This window comes from Alternaria arbusti (assembly GCF_024043155.1).
Source record: "Alternaria arbusti strain BMP 1465 chromosome Unknown scaffold_1, whole genome shotgun sequence".
Classification (NCBI taxonomy): Eukaryota; Fungi; Ascomycota; class Dothideomycetes; order Pleosporales; family Pleosporaceae; genus Alternaria; species Alternaria arbusti.
In genome coordinates, this window is record NW_026249941.1 from 3,041,658 (window position 1) to 3,069,310 (window position 27,653).

Genomic DNA, 27,653 nt, shown 5'->3' on the forward strand with positions numbered 1-27,653 from the left:
AATTATACAAAAAGTACTGCAAGCTTGCTCCGTATGATTCGATAGTGATGTATAATCAATGTGAAGCCTCGATCCCGTCGCAAAGAAGAAGAAGGAAAGGACCGCAAAAACCTCTATCAACCCTTCGTGTAATGTAAGCGTGACAACCCGCATATTGCCACCCCTTGACCGATTTCAGATATCAAAAGCTGATTGATGCTCGATGCTGCGAGTCTGTCCCCATGATCAGTAAAAGGTGCACCGAAAGTGGGGAGATAGTGTTCACATACCATGATGAACCAATGTGCCAGCGAACCAGCGCTCAACACTCTCCAGTCTCTCTTTCTATGATCGATCACATAGTCGCACACTGGAGACCAGGAGACGACATCTCGTTGATCTTGGGCGTAATCTTGCACCTTGGCTTCTTCGTCTTTGGCGCCCGTTGCTTGCTGCTGCTAATGCCGTGTGGCTTGTGCTGAGAACGGGACTGGGTGGATGGAAGAGAAAATGGGGGCCGTGTAGTGTCGTTGACGAGTATGCAGATGTTGAGAATTGGGAAATCGAGACTGGGAATGATGGCCTTGGTGGAGAGGTAGAAGATGGAGAGCTGAGCCAGCAGCAGCTGTGAGATGGTTTCCAGCATCGTGTTGTTGTGTTTGATGAGTGTGGGTTGTGGGTTGTGGACTTTGGTGGCGATGTTATGGTTGGTAGTGCTTGAAGAAGATGCTTGTATAAAGAATGTCGATTCTACTGCAATATTGGACCGTGAGATAAAATGGAAGAGGAGTAGGAGTCGTGTCTGGAGATTGAAAGAAGTCGATATCAAGGTATATGTGGATGCATGGACAATGAGCTGCCAGCTGTCTACCTGCTTACCATTGTTGTTGCTTACCATTGTATCGTCGCAAAGAACATGGCAAGTGAAGCTGTGCTGGACAAAGAGCGGCGAATGTTTCGGCTTCATGCTATTGTTCTGGGTACAGTGTGTACTTACTCTCACTTTGCTGCTCGCCCTGGGTAGTGATGACATGCGTTCTGTTAGTGACGACGTATGGCGGTATCGATCAAGCACTGTCGTTCCCGACGATAGGAGTCGTTATGAACATGTGTCTTATACTCCGTTCGATGTGGTACTTCCGGGTGAAGGAGCGTCGCTGAACAATAGCTACTTACGAAAATGAAAGTGACGTCACTGCTACCAACCCGACTTCCCACGATGCGCTGACGGAGATGCATAGAAGCTATTCCAACAAAGTTCATAAGACATATATTACTACTATTTACATTTCAATGACCAGCATTATTTTACTACCATCGATATCGTCGTGCTTGTACCATACACCTCCGACCCCATACCCACGACCTCCTACTCAACCAAATATATCTATTCTATTTATGTGCATGCTTAGTTGGCGCCCTGAGCAAGTCCGTTAAGAAAACCCTTGAGTCCGCTCTTAGCAATGGCACCAGCACCACCACCACCTGCAGCTGCGCCAGCACCTCCAGCACCACCAGCTCCAGCACCAGCACCAGCAAGGGCCGCGGCCGCGCCACCACCACCGAGGGCGCCAGCACCGGGGAAGCCGAAGAGTTTCTTGGAGCTGGTCTCAACGACGACGTTGTTCTTACCAAGGCCCGCAAGGAATCCAGCAAGACCACCACCAGCAGCACCGCCACCCTTGCCCTTGCCATTGCCGTTCGTAGCCGCCTTCGCTGCCGTTGCCGCATCACCAGCCGTACCACCGAGTACGCTCTTGGGAGTAGTTCCAGCGAGGTTGTTAACGACCTGTCCACCGCTGATGCCACCCTGGGGAGAAACGTTGTTGTTTGCCTGAGCAGCGAGGTTCTGGTACTGAGTTACGGCCTGAGCGTTGGGCGGGTTGATGACCATGACCATGCCCTGTTGGCAATGTTGGGCTTGCGAGCAGTAGATGTACATGGGCTGGTTGTCGACGACGGGGACCATGAACATGGGTGTGTTTCCAGCTTGGCGGTTGTTGTTGCGGTTGCGACCGTTGCCTTTACCGTTACCGTTAGCGGCAGCAGCAGCTCCAGCGGCATTGCCAGCACCACCAGCGCCACCTGCACCTGGGGAGCCGTTGGGGTTGCCGGGGATGGGCTGGAAGTCGGAGAAGATGGCGTTCGCTTGGGGCTGGCAGGGGCTGTTTGCGTCGGAGGAGGCGACACTGTGGTTCTGTGAGGATAGAGTCAGTATCTGTTGGAGTAGTGGTGAAGTGATGGAAGCAGTTGTGTACCTGGCTGACAAAGTTGAAAGCGACCATGTCACCGGGTTGGGCAACAATAGAGTTAGGCGTAAACTGGAACTTGTTGTTGGCAGCGACCGTGACCATCATGGTGGCAGCGGAGGCAGTCAAGCTCTGGGCCAAAGCCGCAATTGCGATGTTCGAGAAAAGCATGATGATTTGTATTAAGCTGAGATGATTTGGATTAAGTCGAAATGTCAGGATGACAATTAAGAGTATTAGTGGATATTAAGAAGGATGCTGTAGAGGATATCGATGGTAGTAGAAAGGTAGTAGAAGATGGGAAATGCGCTGCAGATCTGGTTATTGGAAGATGCGCAGCGTCGAGGGTGACTATATACTCCTCTTTTGCGTGCCTAAGAGCCTCCATCGCTCCGTTACTAACGCTGCCGCAGACATCGGAAAACGGGCGACGGCGCTGATCGAAACAGTTTGCCTGATGTTCGCGACGCTTGAGAAAAGTCTGGTTAAAAAGAGCTATATGAACATGTGGTGTCAGATGTTTCGTGCCGAGTCTCATGCCAAGTGTCAAACATGCGAAAACACTACTAGTGGGTCTCGCAAAGACCTCTTAGATGCGACTGGACGGCTGGTAGAAGTGACAGGATGATTCCTAGATGCGACTGGACGATTGGCTGTGCGAATTCAAGCAACAGCGTCGTTCCTCTTGTTTAACATGTTCCAAATAGTACGGGAACATCACCAGTCAAACAGCGTCAGTTTTCCAAATTATCCGTCAGCGATAGATGAACTGAAGAACTTACTCTGCATTGCGCTGACGGCATGTCAACTCTTTCATATTGATGCGCACTCCTTACCCTCACATGGAAGAGGCCAGACCTTTTGGAATGCCCCATCAGTCTACGACTGCGTGACTACGCTGAGCGCGGACAAGGTGATAGAGCTGACTTTCTCAGCTGCTTTGTCTCTCACCCCGTGGTGCTGAGAAGGAAATGGAGGGCCCAGAGTAGTATGTACACCATGGACGATGTCTAATAGCATCGATCCAGTGGGAGGATGACATCGCACTGGTGAGCCAAGGCAAAGATTGGAGGTCTACGCGATGTGTGGGCGAGAAGCTTTGGAAATTTCGAAACATGCAGCCTTGCGGCGCCAGAGGCACACTATTTCCAACGGCCTCGACGATCGTGTTCGTGAAACAGAGCTGCGCAAGCGCGTGCTGAAGCGCTGATGGTGCAGGAGCTGTGTGTCTGGTGAGGGAACTCGTCTGGACAAGACGTGTGACGATGCTGACTTTGCGATGCACCGTTCTGTTGGACATGTCAAGCCTTCCAACCTCGAGGCATATAAAACTCGTGTTGCCTTGTCGTGTCTAGTCCTGCGCCTCACTCCTGCCTTTTTTCTGCGCTCCCGAACGGGCTCATGCGCCCCACTAATCGTTGCCGCTGGCTTCCGGTCCAGAACGAAAGCGTTCTGATGAGGTTCTTTTCGAAGGGCAATCGGCCGGTTCGGACGTAAGCAGTCATACTGCCCGCTAAAGACGGCGGCTCTGACCGAACGGCTGCCAATACGATACCGGTAGCCGGGTTCACTCCGAATGGCCTCGGTGCTAGATTCGATAGTCTCGCGAAGGGCAAGCGAGTCTAACGATGTACAGCAGGCGGTAGCGGCGCGACTGGTGAGTTTGCTTGGACGATGATACATAGCTGTGAGTTGTCTTCAGACTTCTCCATACGAAGGGGCGTCGTCCCCACACGCGAATGGAGATCAGCGTTCAAGCATCGCCCTGACAGCGCGCCTTCCGCATCCCACAGCTTCGGGGGCCCAAACGCTAGGTGACGATAACGAGAGCATGTTTCACGCTTTCAAGTCTGGCTTGGCAGGCGTTGCTGCAGGGAGAGTCTAGCGAGATGAGGGAGCGACGCACGGGCTGCGGTGGTTGAGACGGAGCGACAGTTTCAGAGCGAGACAGCAGGGTAGACCCGGGACGAAACGGCAGGCGACAGCGAAGAAGGGGCTGCACGCGCAGTGGCACGAGTCGATTGAAAGACCGCGGAAGCCGACGCGTGTAAAAAAGGTGGAAAAAAGGGACTCGATTGCGAGGCCGCCCCAAGGCACCGAGCATCTCGCTGGATCTGCAGTGGGAGCGTGACAGCAGCCAGGTCCGGGGTCGGCACACGCCAACAAGCATGCTCCTCCCGCACGACATGCATTGCAGATTGCGCGTGGGAGATGCGGACATTTGGAAGCTGACTGCTGACAGACAGGTGAATGATTTGAGATGGAGTGTGCCGGGCTTGGGTCCATTCATGCGCATGCCACGCTGTTCATCGTTGCGGAGCAGAGACGAGTGCACACCAATGCCTTTGCAGAGGAGTCGCTGGAGCTGGTGAACAGGTGGTGGTGGGTATATTTAGAGCGAGTGTGCGTGGCTGAAGGGCTGCGGTGGCCGCGATGGGACTGGCCAGTAGCAGCGCGCAGGCGCATAGCCGCCGTTGGTAACTACTGGGACGCTACGAACGACTGGCCGAGATGGCGTAGATAGACGCTATCGATGCAGTGGATCACGTCTTGCGGTGTGCTCGTGGGCTTGGGGCTCGAGCAATGAGAAGACGCTGTTTCGGTGGTTCTGTTTGCCAGTCGCTCTTGCCCTTGCTGGGTGCGCCGCGAGGAAGGTACGGTCGTGGCGTCGGGCAGGAGCGCTCAGGGCCCTCGCCCGGTGCGGCAGGAGCGAGCATCCCGCAAATGACGCCCAGCGCCTGAAACCCGCGAGCGCAGCGAACGCTTTGTGTACAGTAGCAGCACTCAACCTCGCGCAATGCACCGTCACGGCATCAAAGCGAGGTGCTCCAGCTCGCACACGAGGGCCTTCGCACGCAGGAACGGCCCAAGCGCAGTCATTACGCATCAGGCCCAGCGTTTCAAGCGTGCGTCCAGCGCGGCCAGGGGGCCTGCCAGCGCTAGGCTCGATGCAGGGTCGCTGTCGCTGCCACAGGTCCCCCGTCACTTATAGCGCTCGCATTCGTCCATGGCTCGCTGCTCCTCCGCTGCTCGTCACTTTTCTCTCCTGGCCCCTCCATCTCGCCCTTTCCTCTCTACCTCTCTCCCTTCGCTCTCTTCGACTGCACAGTGCCGCTTCTGCATCTTCTACCTGCTCCCCCAGTTGGACCAACTTACCCCCCGCCTAATCTGAGATTGTGCGAGCGCGCCAGTCCCGTCGCTCCCCCGAGAGAAGAAGAGCTCGCCAGCCGACGCATCAACCACCAGCTTGTCTGCCCGTGATCCCGTCGCTGCATGTTCGTCTATTCCCCTTCATAAATATCTTCGCCGCTGCCAGACCGCGCCTGCTGCCGTCACCACTCGATCCTTCTGACAGCACATCAAACGACACGGCGCCCGAAGAACTTGTTAATAGCTCCAACTACATTGCCCATCGGCCGGTTTTCGATATCAACTCTACCTTACAATCCCGATCTGTACGATCCTTAATCCCATAATCGCCAGCCAAATCGCACCCTGCCTCACAGCAAACGTCTCGTCGGTGCACGCTCGGTTTCCGTCTTGCCAACACTCCCTCTTCCGGCCTTCTTCGATTCTGTATCTTTCCCCGTGTGCGCCTAGCATACTCCTTGTTGCACCTTACTCTTTGTTCGCAACTCTTCTTAGACCACCACAATGAGCATGGACGCTGGCGGTCTTGCTCAGATGACCTACAACAACTTCCAATCCCAGGGTGGCTTTGGCGGTCCCACCTCGAGCTTTGCCTCTCGCGGCAAGGGCGCTCAGCTTAAGCGTCTCAGCGTCGCCTCGCCGCCCAAGGTTGCCTCCATCGCCGAGGACTCGGTTGCGACTCCTCGCACCAGCCGCTCCCACCTCCTGGCCGGCCTCCGCACTGCGCCCAAGACTCCCACGTCTGCGCAGCCCCCTGCTTCGGCTCCCTACTCGCAGCGCCAGCACAATATTGGTGCCAACAACGCCAACAACTCCAGGCAGTTCAACCGAACCAACCAGGGTGGTCCTCAGACTGCCATCGGCTCTGGCTTCAGCGGTGTCAATCAGTACCAGCAACAACAGCAGCAGCCTGACTTCTACAACCAGGTCCTGGCCCCTCCCCAATTCGAGTTCGATGACGGCGAGATGGACCCCAATGTTGCGGCTCAGCTCCTGGCTACCGAGCTCTACCTTGCCCAGAGGCAGCAGCAGCTCCAGCAGCAACTCCTTGCTCTGACGACCCAGCAGTTCGGCAACATGAACATGAGCGGTGGACAGCAGTACCCCAACACGCCATACACTCCTCAGATGAACGCCTATGGCCAGCAGTTTGGAAACACCGCTGCCATCCAGGAGACCAATCAGCCTGGTGTCTACCTTGTCTTCAACCAGATGACTGGCCAGTACCAGTACGTTGTTGACCCGAGCTACCAGCAGGACAACGGCGACATGCAGACTCAGAATGGTATGTCTGGTCTGTCGCACTCGCCGCCGCCGCCTACTCCCCGCTTCGCTACTTCGCCGCCCAAGGTCGACACCCCAGTGCTCCACGTCTCTCCTCCCAACGAGAGCAATCCCAGCCCTTGGGGTTCGCGCAGCACTTCGCCGCCGAAGAAGTCGAACACCCCACCTCAGGATGTAGTCCCGCTCCCGCCGCCATCTGCCAACGCTTTCCGTCGCGGCCACAAGAAGAACCTGTCTTCCCTTGCTGTTGATGGCAAGACCGAGGAGGGCCCTCGCTCTGCCTTTACCCGCCCGGTCGGCTTCCCTGCCACCCCGATGACTGGCACATTCGGCCCTGGTCAAGCACGCGCTGGAGAACACCCAGTTCGTCAGCCTCGCAACCCTCCTTCCATCGAGGAGCTCAAGGAGCGTCCCACCACCAAGCATGAGGGTAGCAAGAACTTTGCCACTCGTCAACGCCGCCAGGCCGTGGGCAACCTTGTGCGAGCTGGCATCGGCCGCCGCGCTCACCGTACCGGCAGCGGAAGCGCCTCGCCGGACAGCGACCACTTCCCTTCGTCCGACAACGACTCCGACAGTGTTCGCAGCGGAGGAAGTGGCAGCCTCTCGGGCAGGCCCAGCATCGGCAGCCTCCGCGCTGTTGCCAACGGCGCCATCGGCTCAGAGCGCAAGGCGTCCAAGGAGCGGTCTCGCGACAACTCCATCAACCGCTCCTACACCGCCAACAGTGTCAGCAGCGATGACGGTGCTTCCGTCGGAGGCGGCCTGGTCGACATCCGTCCCGAGGAGATTGGCCAACGCCGCATGCCCAAGCTTGTTCTTACCAGCGCTGAGAAGCGCAAGAGCACCGTGTTCTAAGCTATCAATCACGGATTGGAAAGAAAAACCGGGAGTCTCTTCCCCTGTGCATATTACTGTGGCGCTCTCCGGACGCCTCTTGTTACGGCCCATTACGAAGCTTTCCTTGTTTGTTAGTTCATTTGTTTGCTGCACTTGACCAAGGTCACTTTTGCCATCTTTCGAATATCACGATTACCATTCGTCTCTTGCCCATTGGGAAGATCTCCTTTTCCACCCCTTCTTCTTGTTTCCCCAGACTCTTATGCGAACTGCTTTTAATGAGCATGGCGGGAACGCTCTACGGTTTTTGGCCCGGCGATTTGGGCGGGCGACTTGGGATATGCTTTATGGACGTGAGCTCAATGGCCTGTGGCTGGAGCTCACTGCCTTCTTGGGGCTTCAATTCTGTGTTACCATTGTTTGTTGGAAGATACTGTGCTTTTGACCAAATCCATTCGCTACCGCCGCAACCAGGCGATGCACAAGGAAGAGTGGATCATGTAGGATGAGATACCTAAATGCAATCACACTCGCTTTCAAAACGAACGCTATTCAATTGTGAGATGAGGCCCATGATTTAACTCAAGGGTTACTTTCCCCAGAAAGTCAGGCACTGGCTAGCAGCAACCCTTGTATGTCCGTGACACAGCTTGCAATCTCATGAAATGAGTCTGCAAATCCGGAGAAGTAATCTCCATCTGTGCTCAACGGCGACTCGGTCAGGGTAAAAGCTAATCTCGGTACTGCAGTGTGGCCATGGCCGTTGAACGGTGATCGACAAGATGCTCGCGTGATGTTGAAGCTAGAGAATCGATAAGCGTGACAGGGCTGAAGGCTGGTGTCGCATCGCGGGGCAACTGCGAAGCTTCAAATGTCAACACCAAAATATCTCCACTCGACACCACACATCCCGAAATCGCCTACGCCCTGCATATTCAATACGTCATCCTCTGGTCCATACACAACCAACAACTCGCAGCAAGCCACGCCCATCAATACAAACCGCATCGCAATGGCCGAGCCGCCTGTCGTCCCTCCAATCGAACCCCCACCACCGCCCGAAACGTCGCGTCCCCTCCACACGCTTCCCGCGCCTTTCTCTCAGGATGCGCTCGAAATCATAACACAAGGCGCCGAGGCTCTTGTATACAAGACCACTTTTCTCACCCCCCATACGCCCGTCGTCGTCAAATACCGCCCACCAAAGCCATACAGACATCCCACTTTAGACAAGCGCCTTACAAAGCAGAGGTTACTAGCCGAGGCACGAAGTCTTATAAGGGTCAAGAGGGATGGCGTTAATGTACCGGGGGTGATTGGCGCGGACTGGGATGCGGGCTGGTTGGTGCTGGAGTATGTGGATGGCAGGACTGTGAGGAAAGTGTTGGACGGGTGGGCACATCAAGTCATGCAGAGAGAAAAAGAGAAGAAAGACGCGGAGACTGGAGGAGGAGATGCAGCTGCGAGTGGCAATGCAGAAGCGCAGGAAGGACAGGAAGAAATACTAGACCTAATGCGAAGAGTCGGACGGGAAGTAGGCAAGCTTCACGAACTGGGAGTATGTCACGGAGATCTCACAACAAGCAACATCATGCTACGAACACCCAAGTCGCAGGACACGCCAGCACAACAACCACAACGACGAATACCACGCGGAAAGCAGACAACGAGCACACTCCGCGAAGCAGCCATGAACGGCGAAGAACCTCCAGACCTTCCTCCTGCAGACCCTCCGCAAGAATCCAACACCAACTCGCTAGCTGGCGACATCTTCCTCATCGACTTTGGTCTCACAACCGCTAGTATACAAGATGAGGACAAGGCTGTTGATCTTTACGTCCTCGAGAGGGCGTTCTCGGCAACACATCCCGCCGCGGAGCCGCTGTTCCAGGAAGTGCTCAAGGCGTATGGGGAGTGTGGGAAGGGGGCTAGGGGTGTCCTAAAGAGGTTAGAAGGGGTTAGATTGAGAGGGAGGAAGAGGAGTATGCTGGGTTGAGGGGATTGTTATAATGGCTACTTTGTATTATGAGGCTTCAGAAGTTATGATATGGTGAGGTGTGCTGTCCTTCGGGTACTTTTCCGCTATCAAACCTAGTTCTCTACGATGATGTTTGTGGCTACATTGGTTCAGGGGCGGTGTCTTCTATCTCCGCCGTCGAGCTGACGACCTCCAGGCTCCCTCATGCCTTCTCAGATATCCTAGGGTCCGGCCACCATGTCCTTCTTGCTGACATGACCTGCACTTACGGTCCTCTTGTACTTCCGCTCGTCATCTTCATGTACCCTTGTACAAGTTGGGACGGAACAAGTGCCAGCCTTGTAGTTGGCACACCTCGCCCGCTGGCACTTGGCACAGTTCTTCAGACAGCTCTGGCATGGCTCCCCGGAGTCACACCGCCTGTCGTTTTCGAAGCAGCGGATGCATACAGCAAGGCGCTGCTTTGAGACCTTCCAGCCCCAGGGAGTTGGGATGGAGTCAGCTATGTTCTCGACCCTGCAAAAGTTAGCGACGTCATATGAAGGACCTAGACAAATATACGGTTTCTTCGGCAAGTATACTAACACTGACAGAGCAGTATCGTAGACCTCTTCCACGGCCGTATCCGCCTCGACGTTGGTGACAGGCTTGTCTCTGTTAACATGTTAGTAGCATGAAAGAATGACGTAGTGAGTATGCTTACCTGTGACGGCGACGACGAGTCCTCGCCTTCTTACGAGGCTTCTCCTTCTCTTCCTCTGCTCCCTCTTTCTCCTCCTGCGGCTTCGACATACCACAGACCAAGTTCTCAAAGAACTTGGCCTGAGGCCTCTCCTCCGTCTTGGATGCGCTCTCGTCCGCATCTGGACCCTCCTCAAACGGCGACGGCAAGTCCCCGCGCTTGCGCTTACTGCCCTTCTCGTTCAGCGCCTTGAGACGAGCGAATGCTCGCTCGCTCTCCAGCAGACACTGGATGAGATTGTTGTTGTGAGCTTTCAGCCCGTCGATCTCATCGCGCGCGAGCTTGAGCTGCGCCACCAGCTTCTCGTTTTCGAGGGCGGGGTCGGCGGGAGGCAGACGGGAATGCGACGTCATGGTGTCTTGAGGGGCCGAAATTGGTGGCCACACTTTCGGAGGTGGCTTGTTGATGTACTGACTGATCGGGCGACGGCGGTGGGCACTATTGTGGGGATGCGATTGGGAAGACGCAGGTAACGGGCGAACGAAAAACTTTGTGACTTGAGAAAGTGTGGGATTTCGTCGCGTAAAGAAAAAGGGTCTAGCAAATTTTCTCGTTGTTGCGCGTTTGCGGGCGCTCACTGAGCGGCTATACACCGCTTCTGCAGACCATCTGATGTTTCAATGGCGCCGAAGCTGCTGCGATCTATAAGTAAGAGCCATTTGAAGATGCGCAGTACTCATGAGATAGCCTCCAGCACGATACAGGCCGATAATAACTTGGTCGGAAGGGTGTCACGTGAAGCCACTTTCACTTCGTTGTATCGACGTCCTTGCCAATCGCGCAACCACCATTCAACCGTCGCTCATGACGTCAATCAAATGTCTTTTCAACTGGTTACCTCCAGTCAACGCGAGATAATCGCCAACGTGGGTTTATCGGCAGTGACACCACCGAGACAAAAGATAAGAAGTGAGCACGAAAGCAGAGACTCATCACAGCAGCGCAATTGGAGAGAAGAATAGATCATATGAAAAACATTGATTGTTTGACTGTGGCTACCGTGTGCCAGATGTGCAAAATTGAACCTTTTACAAATCATTCCGTGGTGGGCCGTTGAGCTTGAAGTAGCCCGGTTGGAGGATCTCAAACACACCGGTAGGATCATACTTCTTGGAAATGGCCTGCAATCTAGCCTTATTCGCGGGACCGTATCCAGCAACGGGATCCTGCCACGGGCTAGCGTAGTTCATGTACAGATATCTGTTGGCTTTGCCCTTGGCCTTGGCTGCCGCCACACAGCGGTCCTTGATGCGTGCGTGGAACTTGTTCATCTTGTCATCGTCCGCGCTGTTGGCCCAACTCATGGAGACAAGAGCTAACATGAGAGGGCCGTCCTTAGGGTCGAGCCCAAGCGCATTGCCCCCATTGGTGGCACTTTTCTCAATGATAGGGTCGGTCAGCACCTGAAGCGAAACGGCTCCAAGAAGACCGGGTACGTCGAGGATAGTGTCAAGCTCCTCGAAGAAGGTGTCTTTAGCCAGAGTGGCCATTTCTAGGTCAAGCTTAGTCGTCCAGGTCCAGAACGCTTGTCGAGCAGCTGCACCTGGGGCCGCTAGGAGCGAGGTAAGGTTTGCGAGACTGTTGATTCCAGCTTTGTCCGAGATTGCTCCCTTGATGCTATTGTACTCGGTAAGGACTGGTGCGTCAGTGATAGGGTCTGAGTATTCCAACTCGACCTGAGCAATCTCCCCGACTTCAGCTCCATAGCCGAACGACAAGATCTGGTGTGCCTTTCCGTCGTTCTTTCCGTTCATGCCGAGATTGTAGTACGCCTTGATGAGAGTCTCGGATTGGTTTCCGTAATATGTTCGCATACCACCCCACATGGTTGGCGCTCTGGGAATAGCATTGACGTTGAACTTGGTGACGATACCGAAGTTGTTGCCACCCCCTCGAAGAGCCCAGTAGAGGTCTGGAAACGAATCCTTGCTGACATTGATGATAAGTCCTGAAGCGGTGACCAGTTCATACGAGATGACGTTGTCGCATGCCAATCCGTATTCGCTTGAGAAGTATGAGATGCCTGAAGATTGGTTCAGCGCATGTTGACTGGTAGTGTTGTGACATATCGGTTCTTACCTCCGCCTAGAGTTAGCCCACCCACACCGACACTAGCAACCTAAGCAATCATCAGTGATACGCCTCTCTATTCTCACAGAGTCCTACTTACTCGACCACCAATGATGGCAACTTCATCTTTCTCCAGCTTGGTGTACACGTCGTACCATGTTTGGCCAGGCTCGAACGTAGCGCTCTTCTTGTCGGAAGATGCTGTTGTCTTGTTCATCTTCTCGAAACTGATCGTGATACCACCCTCGATGTTCGAGCCGCCGGGTACTGCTGAGTGGCCTCCACTCTTAGCGGCGAAAGGACATTGCGTAAGACGTGAGAGAAGGATAGAAGTTGAGACGTCCAAGGCTTTCTCAGGTTTGAAGACACATTGTGGAGAGATGTCTCTTTGTTGGCCGGCCCAGTAATCGCCGATGAACGCATCGTATGCGGCCTCAGACTGTGTCTCGACTTGGTCGTCACCAAAGATCAACTTCAACGAGTTACACTGACGACATTTTAGTCTTTACGGATTTTGCATGCTCGTTAATCAGTACTTACGGCGATAGAGCAGCCATCCAATAAGGATCTCTCTGCTAGAGGTGCAAGCTCGGGTAAAGCAGAGACATCAACACCGTTTTTCAGTAATGCCTCAGTTACATTGAAGTCTGCGGGTTCGAAAGTAGCTTGGGATACAACGCCTGCCACCAAGGCAGCAGATGAGACGGCGTACTTCATCCTTTCGATCGGAAAAGCAGGGTCGATCTACGAACAGGGTTTACGAAAAGAATTGCCCGAATGTGACACGAAGGTGCTGGGCACAGGAAGAACGCTGCTCATTTACAGGAAGGAATCTGTAATGATGGTGGTTGCGACCCAGTAGTAGGGAACGAGATCCTTTTATCACGCCAACCTTACATGCAAATTCTCGGCGACACCAATTTGCCGGGCGCGGGGGATGCTGTAGCCCGACATCGACGGGTTTGTTGGCGGTTCTATCCTTGTATATGCCTTCAGTCTTAGAAAGGGTAAGCTGGCATGCAGTGCACATGTCTACATCGAAGACCTCGGGATGAGTCAGCTGAACCCCTGTCTGTTTCTAATCCACTGAAGATCTCAACATGTAGTTTTAGATGAACTAAACACCATCTTATAAATATTTCCATGGGTGTGCTTTTCTATACGTTCGTAGTTGCGACGCTCGTCAATCGGGTCCAAAAGTCTGGCAGTCATGGTCTTCGTTCCTGCGTGGGTAAAATCTCCCATGTACCTAGGTACGGACTGCGTGTGAGACATACACTCACTTCGTACATCGCGCTTCTGTGTCTGAACTAAAATGACGAAGAGGCGGTATTACCGAGATCCATGCCAACGCTCACGTTACATGCATATAGTTCTCTTCCCCTGGTCTGCATGACCCCACTGCACACGGCAGCATCCTTCGCATCATAGCACCCGTTCAAAAGACGCCCGCAGGTGAAGATGAGTTTGCGGAGAGACACGCTCGCTCGGACCGGTGAATGCGCAAATGACTCAGTATTGAAAAGAACTTAGGTATACATGTTTTGCGACGACAGTCGTGGGAAGATGCGTATACGTGTGCTGGTATGGAAGTGGTGGCTAAATGATATGTGGGCTGCTGGCTCGTGAGGTTGGGGTGTCTCCGCCAATGCCACCACGGCCTAGATAAGCCCCCGCCCGTGCGGCACAGCCCCTTGTTTTACCTAGCGGCACTAACGTTCCTGCATCCGCCAGAACATCCGAAGTGGCGTTTAAGCTTCGCCGCTCTCATAGCACGATGCGAGACGCATCGCAGCATGACTCACATCACCCCATTACATATTGTTGGGATGCCAGAACGCCTCCCGTTCAGAACCATCATTTGGCTTGACTTGGAACGCTCTACATATACGAACAAGACTAAGTTTTCGCTCGCGACGGCCGGGGCCGAAGCTCTTGGACGGCTGTTATGTCCACACCTAGATATCGCCACCGTAGGATTCAATTCTAGATTGACCATCTGCTAACCGAGCCTCAAGGATTTGGCCCCAACCTGAGAGGAATCGACCTAATTCGCTTCCCACGCCGGGCCGTGTCCGACCCCTGTTATGCCTCATGCAGCGAGGGCACCACTGATGTACTGTGCCGCACTTTATGGGGACCTGCTTTTCTAGATCTATGCTGCAGCTGGCCGCTCTTTGAGCATAAGATTATTGATCACCTTGGGGATTGATATGTGCTGTTTAGGCAGAAAGAAAAAAGGACGATGTCTACTGTGGTGACTACATTCTTCTATCATCATTGCGCATTCCCTTCTATACACCCGAGGTCAGTCAGCGGCCGATACAGTCCGATGTCAGACACCGAGCCATGTCTGCCCAGTACAAAGAGATCATCTCAGAGCCCGAGTTCTTTCGGGCTTCTTACGCTATGGTGGTATTAGCTTCAGCCATCATGCTCGTACGTATAGGCGTGCAGGTGCGGAGGCGCAAAGCTATGGAGTTGCAAGACTATCTCATATACCTGGCTTTTGCATTGTTCCTCGCCTTGTCGATATGCTATCTTGTTAACATTTCTACGATCTTCGACATTTCAAAGGTTCTGGTAGGATCACTTGAACCTTGGCCAACATTCCAGTCCGACTTCGTCCTCAACGTTCGGATCGTGTTCGTTACCACTGTACTGTTCTGGTTAACGCTATGGTCGGTCAAGCTGTCTCTGTTAGCACTGTACAAAAAATTACTAGAGGGCCTTCCGCGTGTATGGACAAGACTTTGGTGGGCAGTGTTCACATTTTGCATCGTTGTAAGTCTATGTTATCGCATGCTCTTTAACCACACTAAAACCTCCGACGTAGTCTGTTCTCGGCTGTATCGCTTCTTATCTTACTTCTTGTCCCGACTTCACCGCTTTGGTAGTCAGAGGAGACTGCCCAAATACTCCCCGAAACATACATGCCCAGCTTGTTAGCCTGTACATGTCCTACGCTGTTGATATTCTATCAGACCTCATGAGTATGTGATAGATCCTTCCTACTAAAATGTTGGTATTAATGCTGCCAGTCATGTTTCTACCAATCCGACTTGTCTGGAACCTTCAAATGGTACGCGCGCAGAAGATCGCTATCATCGCACTCTTCGCATCTGGCTTCGTTTGCATCACCTTCGCCACTCTACGCGTTATACAGGTCGGCCGAAAGTCCGGAGAAAGCACAGCACCCAGTCCGACCTGGCTAGCGTTCTGGACGCTCATTGAGTCATCTGTAGCTATCTGTATTGGTTGCTGCCCTGCGTTTGCTGTGTTCTTTCGCCGTGCCCACACGCCTAGCATATCCTATGATACGAATGGATACGTTCGGCACAGCCCAAGTGGATCTGGAGCAGACCAGAACAACGCAGGCACGATCAAGATGGATGCTGTTACAACTGGCAGTAGCAGGAATGGGACTTCTAGGCGGGATACACACTGGAATGTCACACGGAGTAGCGAAGAAGATTTCGCGGCGGACAACAAGACAAGCCTAGATTGGTTACCACCAAGAAGGAAATTCGATACTCCCTCAGAGATGGACACTCTACCACCGAGAAATCCCAGAGCATCGACCAATATGAGCCCAACATGAAGTTTTCTCGTCCTTCTATCCTGGTACGAGGGCACTGAAAGATCTCACCGAGATCATTGCAAGCCTGCAGTCCGGCTTTTTTTCTTGCTAGTACATACATCACGGCTACCTACACCCTTCTGGCCAGGCAATGAAGATCATTTTGCATGTCCTACCATTTCACTCCGATTCTCGCGTTCGCGCACACCCTCTCCCGTCGGCCTCGATCACAGCCGTGACATCGCCTACTTTCGCCACCTTCAGGTATGCCTGGAGCTTCAAAGCTGATCCCAGATCTCAAAATCACCACCACCACCGCCGCCACGATGTCCGACTCCCAACATAGCATACCAGCTCTCACAGCTCGCCACCCAATCACACTCGCAATACCCCTGCTTCCAGGAGCCAAATCCTCCTCAGCCCTCCTCACCACCCTCCGCGCCCACCAAACCATGCTCACAGACCTCTACGTCGCCCAAAACAACGCCTACGTCGTGGCCTACACCGAATTCGAGACACAGTACGCAACAGCCACTAGGACTACTTCTCCAGAGATGCAGGAGGTCATTGCGAGACTGCTCGGAGAACAGAAGGAGGTCATGTTATTCCAAACCTTGCTCTGGAGTTTTCAGATGTTTGTTGCTGGCCTGGAGAGCAGCGAGACGCATGATTTGGACGAGGGGCAAGCGCGTGAACAGGAGGGTTTCGGTAGTGGAGGGACGAGGGGCTTCGAGGGCATGTGGCGCTGATGCTTTTGCAATCTCAAGTCCAAAGCATTGAGCTTGTGTTGTGGCGATGTGCAAAGAACACCAGGTGGTGAGTAAACCGTCGCAGACAAGAGTCGGCTCGTGAGGAAGGAAGGAGCACCGAGGAAGTTCGGATGCGGTTCAGCGCCTTCACTGGAACAATCGCAAGACAAAAAAAAATGCAACAAGTGATTGCAACAATATTCATTGAGATACATGCTGATATCGCTACGCATCTTAATCATGCTCAGTGAGCCCCCATATTTGTACAGACGGATATCCATGCCATCGAAACGCCAAAAACACCACACACTTATTACATGCTATTTGTAGGATACCAACCGATTACCACAGCGCCGCGTCCTTGTCGAAACGCACCAGCTCTTTGCCTGCGTCTTCAACATCCTTCCTCGCCTTCATGCGCATGTAGAAGATGGGGCAATCCTTGGATGCGCAGATGACTTCACAGTGAACACTGCCCTGGCATCGCTGGCATTGGGTCCAAAGGCGTGAGAAGCGAACTTCAAGCTCACTGACTTTGCCTAGCGTCTTTGTGTAGAGTTCGGCGATACGAGGTCGGCAGTTCTCACAAACGGCGCCGTCCTTCTCATGCGCAGCGGTAAGTGGCTTCTTGCATCCCATGCATGTTGATGTCTTCTTGGCGAATTTCATCAAACCACCCACCGTGGGTGCCGCGACGGTGATGGAACGCGTGTGATCACCAGTGAGTAACGAGGCTGCCTTCTTCTCACCTAGAATAGGCTCAAAGATTCTGCCCAGTGGCTTCGCAAGTTGGTTGTCCAAGTAGTAACGTGTGTCGATGGGCAAGTTGTTTTCGAGGACAAAGAGGGGATCCTCAGACTTCTCGAAGTTCTTCGCACCGGTGGCGGCTCTGATCATAACGTAGGCGACACGATCACCCAGAGCAGGCGCTGAACCGGCGTCGCGCTTCTTCATGCGTTCGGCAAGCTCGACGTGTGCTTGTTTGTTGGCGTAACCACCTGTCCCGTCCTTGTTCTCTTGCTTGGTAAGGGCTTTGGTGATGACAAGGTTAGACATGTCCACCTTGTTCTGCAACAGATCCGCAATGGTCTCCTTGACGAATCTATCCGATGTTAGTGATGAAGTTGCGGAGATGGCGGAATGACTTACTCTTGGGCACCTTCTGGGTCCTGGTCGATCAAGAGCATGCGCAACGAAGTTTCGATGACAGTCTGGACCAGGCGGCAATTATCACGGCGGACCGTCTCAATACCCTTCGTGTCCATCTTGTCCCACTTGTGCGGATTCGTCCAGTAGAGACCAGCGTAACGCTTCTTGTTGATGAGCAGGTAGGGGAAGTAGACCTTCTCGAACTCCAGCTTGATTGGCTTCACGAACTTCGAAGAGACGTAGTCCGCAGCTTCCTCACCCAGCTTCATCGCCTCCGCTAGTTCGGACGTACCAAACTTCACCATGACGGAATCCGTGTCACCGTAGATGACCTCTGCGTCGTGTGTGTATCCGTTCGCGATGTTGTACTTTGCCTCGACTTCCGCCTTGGTCCTTTCAATCATTTGGCGACCGAAACTTGTGGTACTACTGGCGATGGCAAGACACGGTAGCTTTCCGTTGGTGGCACCTGTCAAACCGTAAACCGAGTTGGCGCTGACCTTCAAAGCTAACTGACGACCGTTGAGCACAGCCTTCTTGAAAGGATCGGTCTCGATCGCCAACTCCTTCTTCGCCCTCTTACGCGCACCCAGCAATTCCTCCAGAATCTCGGTCAAGAGTCCCTTCCGAGTTTTCGCTGTGCAGAACATGTCACCGTTTGGAGTGACAATATAGTCTTCGTCTTTCTTCATCTTGAGTTTCTCTACCGTCTGCTTGTCGAGCCAGGTCGTATAGCACAGGTTGTGGGCCTGCATGATACTGGGGTATAGCGATGCGAAATCGAGGGTCGCGACAGGTTCCTTGTAGTAGCCGCGCTTGGGTTCAATAACGGTCGCACCTTCGTACTGGTCACTGCTGTCGCCTTGGTTCGGGAGGTCCGGAACGATGAGTTGATGGTCGAGTGCTTTACGGAAGAGCTGGCTAATGAAGCGAACTTGTTGTCCACGGGCAAGAAGGTAATTGAAAGGCACACCTGTAACCCTAGCCATTTCCGTGTAGTTGACCAGACACATGAGCTTGTCGAGCAATCGCTGCGGTAGATAGGCATCCTTCAAACAGTATACAGCCAATCGTCGCCGGGAGTTGGAGTCGCCGTTGAACAGCTCTGTGATCATGCTGTGGTGTACATCCTCCTTCTGTTCTTTCAAGAAGTGAGCGCACACCGAGTTGAGCGTGTAACTGCGTAGTTGATGGTCTCGCTGAATGAGCTGTAACAGGTCAAGCTGGAGACGACCGTTGGTGTTGGTAGTCTTTGTGTCTCGGTTTCCTAGTTGTTTACTCGAGAAATTCGAGCTCTCTACCTTGGACTGTACCGTCTTTAGACGGGACCAATACGGGAACTTCTGTAGCTTGAGATGTTTTGCGCGGTCGAGCAGATATGGAAAGTCGAAGTTGTTGATGTTGTAGCCGATGATGACGTCTGGGTCGACCTCTTCTACGAAGTCTCGCCACTTCATCAGCATCTCGCCCTCATCTTGGAATGACAAGACCTGTGTCGCAACGATCGGGCTGACTGTATCCAGACAGAAGACGTTTCTGACGAAGGGTTTTGGTTCTCCATATCTTGTAACGACGTTTGCGATTTGGATGACGGGGTCGACGTTCGCCTCTGGGAAGACACCTTTGCGGCCAGCGCACTCGATATCGAAGGAGAGGATGCGAAGGGGGGCGAGTTTGGCCCATTCGCCTTCAGATTGGTGGGCGATCAAATCGCTGTAGTGTAGCTGTGCCTCAATCTGGCAGTTAGAGTGTCGGTCGCGGGGGCTGATCATTCTGTATTTGCCTGCTGGAACTTCGACCCAGCACATACCGGCGACCTTGGTGTCGATCATAAAGCGCAGTACGTAGGCGATGTTGTCGAATGTGAGGATACCGTCCTCTCTGGCCGGCCAGAGTCGCTTGTAATTGGCATTGCCCTTTTGCACCATCATCCGCACGCGATTGATCATTTTCGGATCAGTCACTGTAATCTTGAGGTATGGGCTCTTCTGATTGCCCTGAAAGCGCAGGATGTTCTCTCTCATGCACATTTGTACCGACGCGATGACAGCTGAGTGTTGGTTGAAGTTCTTCTGGCATTCGCTCTCGAGGAAGACCTTGAACGGTTCGCAGTCTTCTTTGTGGAAGTTAAGGGGTGCGGCGACGTAAAAGTAATGTTGGAAGCCAGTGACGTGGATGAGAACGGAGTGACCAGTCTATGATATACGGTCAGTCAAAGTCGATGTATGCCATGTGCACGCTTCTCACCTCTGTGACACCAAAGAGCTTGACGGTTGTTTTTCCGCCATTTAACACGCCCTCTTCAGCCTCGATCTGTTGGAAGACAAGGTTTTGTGTCATCTCATTGAAGTCCTCGGGCAAGGCAGGCCGCCGCCATTGCTGGTCTTTCTCTGTGTTGTCTTTCTTCAGTGTCTCCATGTCCTGCGTCATCTTCTCCAGCGTCTCCTCGAACTGGCTCGGGCCCACCTGGCTCGAGTTGAAGGAGCCATTGACCGTCTTGGTTGGCGGTCTACTCTTGTCATTGCCATTCTGGAGCTTCAGCTTCTTGGACGAGTGGGGCGACGGCTGCACATTGGTGCGTGTGCTGGATGTTTCGGCGAGGGCGCGCTTCGCCGGCGCTCTTGTGACGGCTCCTGGCATCTTGAGGATGTGAAGGACAGATACAACACCCAAGCGCGTGATAAGGGAGGGTTGGTGGGTGTGTGTTTGTTGTTGGTGGAGTAGATGGAAGGCGCCCAGGGAGAACGCGAAAGCGTGTCGCAGGCGCGAGCGCGTCATCCCTGCTAATTGATTTGCGCCACGCTAGCCGTCGCCTGCCAACCACGCTCCCATCCCAACCCTCTCTGCGCCCTTTTGCATCTCCACGCGCACACGTCGATTTCCAAGGTCCTTCACTGAGCTCATCTCAATAGGTGCATTCAACTTCCTCGCTAGCTCTTCTCTATAATATTGCCTGCAGCGTAATGCCTCATAGTGGACTTGCGTTATGACGCTGTTTCCTTTGAACTCTGACACTCGTCTTCTTCATCAGGATGCGATACTACATTGGGATACCATGCCAAGAAATAGGCATCAGCAGAGTTGTCCGCGAGACTTAAGGCGATGGCGTTTTATGGGTCTTTAGTCATTCGATTCTAGTGTACTAACCCCAGACATAAATCCGCCGTGTTCCCCAACATACTCCACGTAAAGTACAACTGCACTCACACCACTTCTGCTTACCTTCAATATGACCGCGAATAACGACATCATCATATCACCTTGCGAGACAGAACGAGACTTTAGGCAAGCGCAGCATTGTCTTTCCGAAGCCTTCGGCCACCAAGCCAAAGATGCCCTATGGCGACTGATGACACCCGGCTGGGACACGGAAGAAGGGCAGGCGAAGCAAGCTCAGATCCTGATGAAGAGATGGCAGTCCATCACCACCAACAAAGACGGACAACCCAATGCCCTCTATCTCAAGGCCACCGTGCCTGATCCAGATAATCAGGGCGAAAGACGAGTTGCTGGAATTGCCATCTGGAAGCAGCTGTCGTTCGTGGAAGGCTATGGCGACCCGTTCTACGGCGACATGGAGGAAGCTCTCACTGATTACGACGACCAGAAACGGCGGTTTGCAACGCAAATGTTCAACTCACTATGGAAACGACGTATCGCATACATGCGAGAAGTCGAGAAGTCAGGCCGCAATCCGCCCGCTATCTTCACATTGGACTGCTGTGCTGTTGATCCAGCATACCAGCGTCGCGGCATTGCTGCCAAGCTGGTGGAGGTCGGTCTTGAGGAGGCAAAGAAGAGGGGCAACTTGGAGTGCACAACAGAGGGAAGCACTATGGGAAGACCCGTGTATAGGAGACTGGGGTTCAAGGATGAGGGTACAGGAGATATTCCGTGGGAGGTGGATGCAGAGTTCGAGACCTGGGACAAGCCGCCGAACGTCTTCTTGAGGACATGGGCTTGATCGGCCGCAGTTCCACTGACCATCTAAACTCGTCCCGAATGCAGTACGTAACAGGACATTTCGACATATCAAAGTGACACATATCCATCGCGGCCATCTCCGTCAACGGCTCCATAGCTTCTTGCCGCTTGGGGAAGGTGGGATGCTGGACGCCCGGTAGTGGGGCAATTCGAGCTACCCCACCAGGGTCAAAACATCCACGATACGTCTTGTCTGTCAGACGGAATAGTCTGACCATTCTTTGGCCTCTCTTTCACTCCCAATAACGCGTTTGAAGTGTCAATACACCACCACAGCACCTTCCACTCATACGTTGACGCGTAAAACGCGTCCCATCAGCCAGCATGACGATCGTAGACGTCCACACCCATGTTTACCCTCCCAAATACATGGAGCTACTACGCTCGCGAACAACCGTACCATACGTTCGAACATTCCCCGATGCGCCAGACTCAGCACGTCTCATCATCCTTCCCGGAGAAGATGACCCTTCAACACCTTCAACCTCCCGCGGCCGCCCAATTGGCTCCGAGTACTACGAGATCAAAGAAAAGATAGCCTTCATGGACCTGCACAAGATTGACAAATCCGTCATCTCGTTAGCAAACCCTTGGCTAGACTTCCTCCCGGCAGACGAAGCAGGCGAAGCCGCGAAGAAGATCAACGACGATGTCAATGACCAATGCTCACAGTACCCCGGTCGATTGTACTTCTTCGGCACCCTCCCGCTTTCCGCATCGCCTGAAGTCATAACCGCCGAGATCGAGAGACTAAGTACACTCAAGTACGCACGTGGTGTCATCATGGGCACTTCAGGCCTTGGACAAGGGCTCGACGACGAGAACCTCGATCCCGTCTACGCAGCACTGGAGAAGCACCAACAACTCATCTTCCTCCACCCGCACTACGGCCTACCTACGTCCGTTTACGGACCGCGAGCGAGCGAATACGGACACGTCCTACCATTAGCGCTCGGCTTCCCGTTGGAGACAACCATTGCGGTGACGAGGATGCTGTTGAGCGGCGTCTGGGATCGGTTTACAAAGCTCAGTGTGCTATTGGCACATTCTGGGGGCACACTACCGTTCCTCGCAGGTCGTATTGAGTCTTGCATTTTGCACGATGGTCACCTGAAGAAGCATGGTAAGACACAGAACAGGAGGGATGTGTGGGATATTCTGAAGACGAACATCTACCTGGATGCGGTTATTTACTCGGAAGTGGGACTGAAGGCCGCTCTCGATGCATCAGGGTCTGATCGGTTATTGTTTGGTAAGCATCACTGCACGTATTCGTGAGACTAGGAGCTAACGCTAGCAGGCACTGATCACCCATTCTTCCCACCGCTCGAAGAAGACGCAAAGGAATGGCATAGTGTCAACGCAAACTATGGGGCTATCTCAAAAGCCTTTTCGACGGATGACAAGAAAGCACAGGATGTTCTTGGTGGAAACGCAGTGCGGATATTACGGTTGGAGTGATGACACCACTTCGAATCATACAATTTTATCTTGAGCCCCTGGGGCTTCATGCCCCCTTTTCCTCCTACGTTGAATCAACGCTGCCATGTTCGTGAACTCTCGGATAGGCCTGGCACCCACAAGATACTTCTAGGCCGCAGATTAGGTAGCGAAGCGCTCATGTAGACCCTAAGTGGCATGCATATGGTAGATACGGTGCTGCGTTGTGTACATGTTCTTTCAATCTCTATAAAACCCATGGCTTTGTGTCGCATGTGGAAGGAATGAAGGAGGAATGATAGCATAAGACTAACACAAGCTACACTCAAGCCGCCTTCTCATCGCCCTTGCCTCCCGCAGCCTTCACCAACTCATCAAACATCTGCTTCATCCACTTCTCCTCGCTCTTGATCGTCGCACTGACCACCCTAATAACATACAGTCCACCCACAACCGTACTTGTCAGGAAGAAATCGCCCTTGCTGTTAATCTTCTCGTAAACCTCCTTCGTCTTCTGATTAACCATCTCTTTGTACTGGGCCTCAGCATCAGTATGGAAGTCATTCTGCAGTGCCTCGTGCGACGGGTCAGCCTGATTCGCCGCCTTCGCCGTACCCGAAGCCATGTTCGGCTTGACCTGGAATGTGACGAGTCCAAACGCCGGCCCAGTAGTCACGCTGAACAGTTCCGGCTTCGAAAGCAGTAGTTCATGGAAGTACTCTCCCAACTTGATGTGTTTCCTGATGAACTGCCTCAGACCGTTAACCCCATAACTCCTCAACACAAACCAAACCTTCAGACTCCTGAATCGACGACCGAGAGGAATCTGCCAATCCCTGTAGTCCGTGACGAGGCCTTGTTCGGAATGAGGGTTGCGCAGGTAACTTGGCGTAATACTATAAGTATCCATCAAATCCCTCCTCTTCTTCACAAAGAAAGCCGAGCAATCAAAGTTGACCAACAGCCACTTGTGCAGATTGAAGTTGAACGAGTCAAACGCCGCAATCGGCTTGCACAAATGTTGATACTCAGGACACACAAGCGCAGAGCCCGCATACGCGGCATCGACATGGATCCACAGGTCAGGAAACTCTTTCGCAAGCGCCGCGATACCTTCCAAGTCGTCCGTAGCGCAAGTGCCTGTGCTACCAATCGTGACGGTGAAGTAAAACGGTTCCAGCCCCTTCGTACGGCACTCTTCGATGGTCTTACGCAGGGCGGATGCCGTGACGCTGTAATTCGATTCCTTGGATGCGGGTACACTGCGGTATCTGGTTCCTGCGATGATAGCCGCTTTCTGCGTACTCGAATGCGCGTGTTCGGAACCCAGCGCGACGAGCTTACCCCGGATGTCGGCTGCCTTGTCCATTCTTTCTTCCCCTTCTGGCATATCGCCCAGTTTACGGCGGATGAGGCGTTCGCGCGCGGCAACAAGGGCAGTTAGTACGACTTCACTGGCGGTGCCTTGGATGATGCCTCCGCCCTCGCCGTCACTGAGGAAGTCTTTCGGGAGAGCGATGAGCTTGGCGATCCAGTCCATAACAACAGTTTCAAGCTCTGTAATCGCGGGCGAGCAGATCCAGTTGAAGGCTGCGGCGTTGAAGGCTCCACTGTACATATCGCCTATCATGGCCTCGAAGGACGAATTGCACGGGAAGAAGGCCATGAATTTGGGACTTTGCCAGTGGGTTAGGCCTGGCATGATGACGCGGTCGATGTCTGCTTGGATGGTCTCCCATGCTTCGCCTTCTTCGGGCGTGGAGGCGGGGAGTAGCGGGCGCAGGTAGCCTGGTTTGACGGAGGGGAGCACAGGGCGTTCCTCGAGGGTGTCGTAGTAAGTTGCGACTTGAGAATAAGTCAATTTACGCTTCTGTCAGGTGAGATTGGGAGCACGTACTCTCGTCAATGGCTCCTTTGGCCGCTTCGCGGAAATGTGAAGAATTCATGGCGGGGTAGTGGGATAAGGAGTAATGTGTGCAAGAAGACAAGAAGAAGGTAATTGACTTCTCTAGACTATGGTTTATGAATGTGAATAATTGAGTCTCAGGATACGTGGTATATATTCAATGCTGGCGCAAACGGTCACGTTGCGCTAGTTTAAATGTTTAGGATGTCCGATGTCGCTAATTCCGCGCTAATTGCCTTCTTTGGCAGAGTACATTTGAGGACGGAATTTATGCGAATGGTTGTAACACCGCGTAGGGCGTAGGGCGCGAAATTTCTTAGCAAGGTGTAGCTGTACGTGACACGATTAGGCGGCCATTCGGTGCAGCAAGAAGCCGAAGTGCCGTAGACAAAGGCTGTCATCTGTCGAATGGACCAAAGGCGCAAACGTGGCGATCGCATCGGAGCAGACAAGAGAGGTTGACAATTCGGAAATGGCGCCAGATAAAACGTCGAGAGATGCATATCAATCATTGATAACGGGTATACCTATACGCCTCGCTATGATTACAATGCACTGAAAACCAGAACGACTTTTGATCTTCATTAGTATCGCTTGGCCACCTCAACACCAATGTTTTCATCCGCGTTTGCAAAGCCACGCGCCCTAGGCGTAGATTTGCCTGCCACGTCCTGAGGAGCCTCGCCCTTGTACTCCCATCCTCCGTCCTGGGAGAAGAAGTCGACTTCATCGATAATGTCCCAGACGACGTCCTCGGCAATCTGTTCCTTGTATCGCTCGCCAATAGCCCGCAGTTTACGGCCATCTGGAATCTGCTGCTCGGTTGTATCACCGTCGACCATCTGTGTATCCTTTTCGCGCTGCTGTACCATCTCTTCGGGCGGACACCAGAAGTCGGGACCGAAATTGACCTGGGCGACACCACCATTGAACAGTGAAATGGCTGGTAGATATCCTACCATGCCATCGTCAAAGCCTGTTCGCGCACCAGCTTTGATAGCTTCGACTGATGGTATACTAGCAGGAGGAAGGAAGGCTAGGAGGTTCTCGAAAGCGATGCCGACCTCCTCACCGTTCTTGTAGACCTTGATGTGCGAGTGTGGTAGTGATCGTACACTGACGTCTTCGTGATTCGGCGAGGGGTGTATCTTGGGTACCGGACCGCGATCGTGGTAAGCCTCCACCATTTTTGTGACTTGGTAGTCGAGCTGCTCGAAGTAGAAGTTGCCTTTGTACGGGACGGGTATGCGATCGCGAATGATGTCGATGGGACGGTCGAATGGATCTTGGTTACTGACGGTATCAAACCCATCACCTAGATCTACGGCCGGGTTGTAGATGCCTTCGACGACCTTGCGATGCATTGAGAGCGAAGGCAGCTGAATCTCAAGTCCTATCACATCGCCTTCCTGAACATGCTGATCTATAACATACTCAACAGGCATCGGCTTGCCATGTGGGGGCCTGGCCTTCATGTGCTTGCTCTTTGCGTTCTTGGGGAGCGGCTTGAAGATCTTGGACGCGCGGGATCGATGTTGCGCCTCGAAGCGCGCGTCGGTGATGCCGTAGCTGTAGCCGTCGAAGCCCACGGGTCCGTCCAACGGCGCTTCTCTCCTTGCCCAACCCATTCTCACGTGTGGACCAGGTTTCGTCTCTCCCGTCTTAGGGTCGATAGGATCCTTTGGGCCGTCTTTGGGTATGCCTCTTAGCACCTTGACCTCATAGTATATCCTGCCTTCTCTTGCGACTACGTTCCCGCGTCCCATGCGCCAGCCCTTCTCCTGGGATACGATTGTCGCGCTGTTATCGAAGTGAAACCATCTGTCACAGTCTTCGTGGCTCATTCGCGGTCCATACGGCCTAGAGTCGCTCTGTCTGTAGTATTGCTTGTGACGGAAGAGCGGGTCGGCAACGCAGTGGGTGTACTTGTAGCCCTTCTTGTTCCAGGCGATATCGTGTGGCTTCTTCAGCTCAGTGACGCCATCAGGCGCGTACATGGGGTTCGGCTCATGTGACACCAGCGTGCTGTCTTTTGGCGCTTCATAGTCGGACGGTCTGGGCTCGGGGATGGAATATCGCATGGGTGAGTCGGCTGAGGGACGCTCTTTCTTGCTAGACTTTGCGCTTGGGGTGGCCTGGCGAGTCGACGCCGAAGCTTCGCGTTTCTTGATCGTCTCGCGCTTCTCTCTCTGCTCGCGCGCAGGAGCTTTCGGTCTGGCACGCGCTGCCGCATCGGGATTGGGGTTGAGCGGAGACGAGACAGCGGGCGCATTGTCTCCTTCGAGTGGCCGCCGCATTGGAGGCACGAGTGTGGGTGTATTGGAACGCGAAGGAGGGTGTGAGTCGGCCATTTTGAGGGTGGATGTAGCTGGAGTGGAAAGCGCGACAGCTGCTCGTAGCTATGTTGGAAGGCACGACCCTGGACATGCAAGTTGCGGCGCTAGGCAGACCCCACCAAAATTTATCCCGTTCTCGAACTTTTACTACTCACAGCCGCCAACTTTGAAAAACGTCTGTAATACACCCACGACCCTACTAAAACTTCAGAAAAAG

The 27,653-nt window shown here is 53.4% G+C and overlaps 11 protein-coding genes across 11 annotated transcripts; 5 read left to right on the forward strand and 6 right to left on the reverse strand.

Annotated features, from left to right (window-relative positions):
* Window positions 1-334: 334 nt before the first annotated feature.
* On the reverse strand, window positions 335-861 carry J4E86_001107 (uncharacterized protein; the record flags this gene model as incomplete). The annotated part of the gene is made up of 2 exons (XM_051441677.1): window positions 335-604; window positions 859-861. The coding sequence occupies 2 exons, from the start codon at window positions 859-861 to the stop codon at window positions 335-337; spliced, it is 273 nt and encodes a 90-aa protein (XP_051307848.1).
* A 526-nt stretch (window positions 862-1,387) lies between these two features.
* Window positions 1,388-2,336, reverse strand: J4E86_001108 (uncharacterized protein; the record flags this gene model as incomplete). Its single annotated transcript, XM_051441678.1, has 2 exons — window positions 1,388-2,176; window positions 2,238-2,336. The coding sequence occupies 2 exons, from the start codon at window positions 2,334-2,336 to the stop codon at window positions 1,388-1,390; spliced, it is 888 nt and encodes a 295-aa protein (XP_051307849.1).
* A 3,546-nt stretch (window positions 2,337-5,882) lies between these two features.
* Window positions 5,883-7,520, forward strand: J4E86_001109 (uncharacterized protein; the record flags this gene model as incomplete). Its single annotated transcript, XM_051441679.1, has 1 exon — window positions 5,883-7,520. One exon carries the CDS (start codon window positions 5,883-5,885, stop codon window positions 7,518-7,520), a length of 1,638 nt encoding a protein of 545 aa, XP_051307850.1.
* A 994-nt stretch (window positions 7,521-8,514) lies between these two features.
* Window positions 8,515-9,498, forward strand: J4E86_001110 (uncharacterized protein; the record flags this gene model as incomplete). Its single annotated transcript, XM_051441680.1, has 1 exon — window positions 8,515-9,498. The coding sequence occupies one exon, from the start codon at window positions 8,515-8,517 to the stop codon at window positions 9,496-9,498; it is 984 nt and encodes a 327-aa protein (XP_051307851.1).
* A 203-nt stretch (window positions 9,499-9,701) lies between these two features.
* On the reverse strand, window positions 9,702-10,575 carry J4E86_001111 (uncharacterized protein; the record flags this gene model as incomplete). The annotated part of the gene is made up of 3 exons (XM_051441681.1): window positions 9,702-9,996; window positions 10,066-10,134; window positions 10,184-10,575. The coding sequence occupies 3 exons, from the start codon at window positions 10,573-10,575 to the stop codon at window positions 9,702-9,704; spliced, it is 756 nt and encodes a 251-aa protein (XP_051307852.1).
* A 675-nt stretch (window positions 10,576-11,250) lies between these two features.
* Window positions 11,251-13,009, reverse strand: J4E86_001112 (uncharacterized protein; the record flags this gene model as incomplete). The annotated part of the gene is made up of 4 exons (XM_051441682.1): window positions 11,251-12,245; window positions 12,302-12,341; window positions 12,393-12,779; window positions 12,833-13,009. 4 exons carry the CDS (start codon window positions 13,007-13,009, stop codon window positions 11,251-11,253), a joined length of 1,599 nt encoding a protein of 532 aa, XP_051307853.1.
* Window positions 13,010-16,198: 3,189 nt separating this feature from the next.
* J4E86_001113 (uncharacterized protein) lies at window positions 16,199-16,621 on the forward strand (the record flags this gene model as incomplete). Its single annotated transcript, XM_051441683.1, has 1 exon — window positions 16,199-16,621. One exon carries the CDS (start codon window positions 16,199-16,201, stop codon window positions 16,619-16,621), a length of 423 nt encoding a protein of 140 aa, XP_051307854.1.
* A 4,378-nt stretch (window positions 16,622-20,999) lies between these two features.
* J4E86_001114 (uncharacterized protein) lies at window positions 21,000-21,734 on the forward strand (the record flags this gene model as incomplete). The annotated part of the gene is made up of 1 exon (XM_051441684.1): window positions 21,000-21,734. One exon carries the CDS (start codon window positions 21,000-21,002, stop codon window positions 21,732-21,734), a length of 735 nt encoding a protein of 244 aa, XP_051307855.1.
* A 344-nt stretch (window positions 21,735-22,078) lies between these two features.
* J4E86_001115 (uncharacterized protein) lies at window positions 22,079-23,215 on the forward strand (the record flags this gene model as incomplete). Its single annotated transcript, XM_051441685.1, has 2 exons — window positions 22,079-23,006; window positions 23,055-23,215. The coding sequence occupies 2 exons, from the start codon at window positions 22,079-22,081 to the stop codon at window positions 23,213-23,215; spliced, it is 1,089 nt and encodes a 362-aa protein (XP_051307856.1).
* A 304-nt stretch (window positions 23,216-23,519) lies between these two features.
* J4E86_001116 (uncharacterized protein) lies at window positions 23,520-25,140 on the reverse strand (the record flags this gene model as incomplete). The annotated part of the gene is made up of 2 exons (XM_051441686.1): window positions 23,520-25,039; window positions 25,092-25,140. The coding sequence occupies 2 exons, from the start codon at window positions 25,138-25,140 to the stop codon at window positions 23,520-23,522; spliced, it is 1,569 nt and encodes a 522-aa protein (XP_051307857.1).
* A 544-nt stretch (window positions 25,141-25,684) lies between these two features.
* Window positions 25,685-27,451, reverse strand: J4E86_001117 (uncharacterized protein; the record flags this gene model as incomplete). Its single annotated transcript, XM_051441687.1, has 1 exon — window positions 25,685-27,451. The coding sequence occupies one exon, from the start codon at window positions 27,449-27,451 to the stop codon at window positions 25,685-25,687; it is 1,767 nt and encodes a 588-aa protein (XP_051307858.1).
* Window positions 27,452-27,653: the final 202 nt, after the last annotated feature.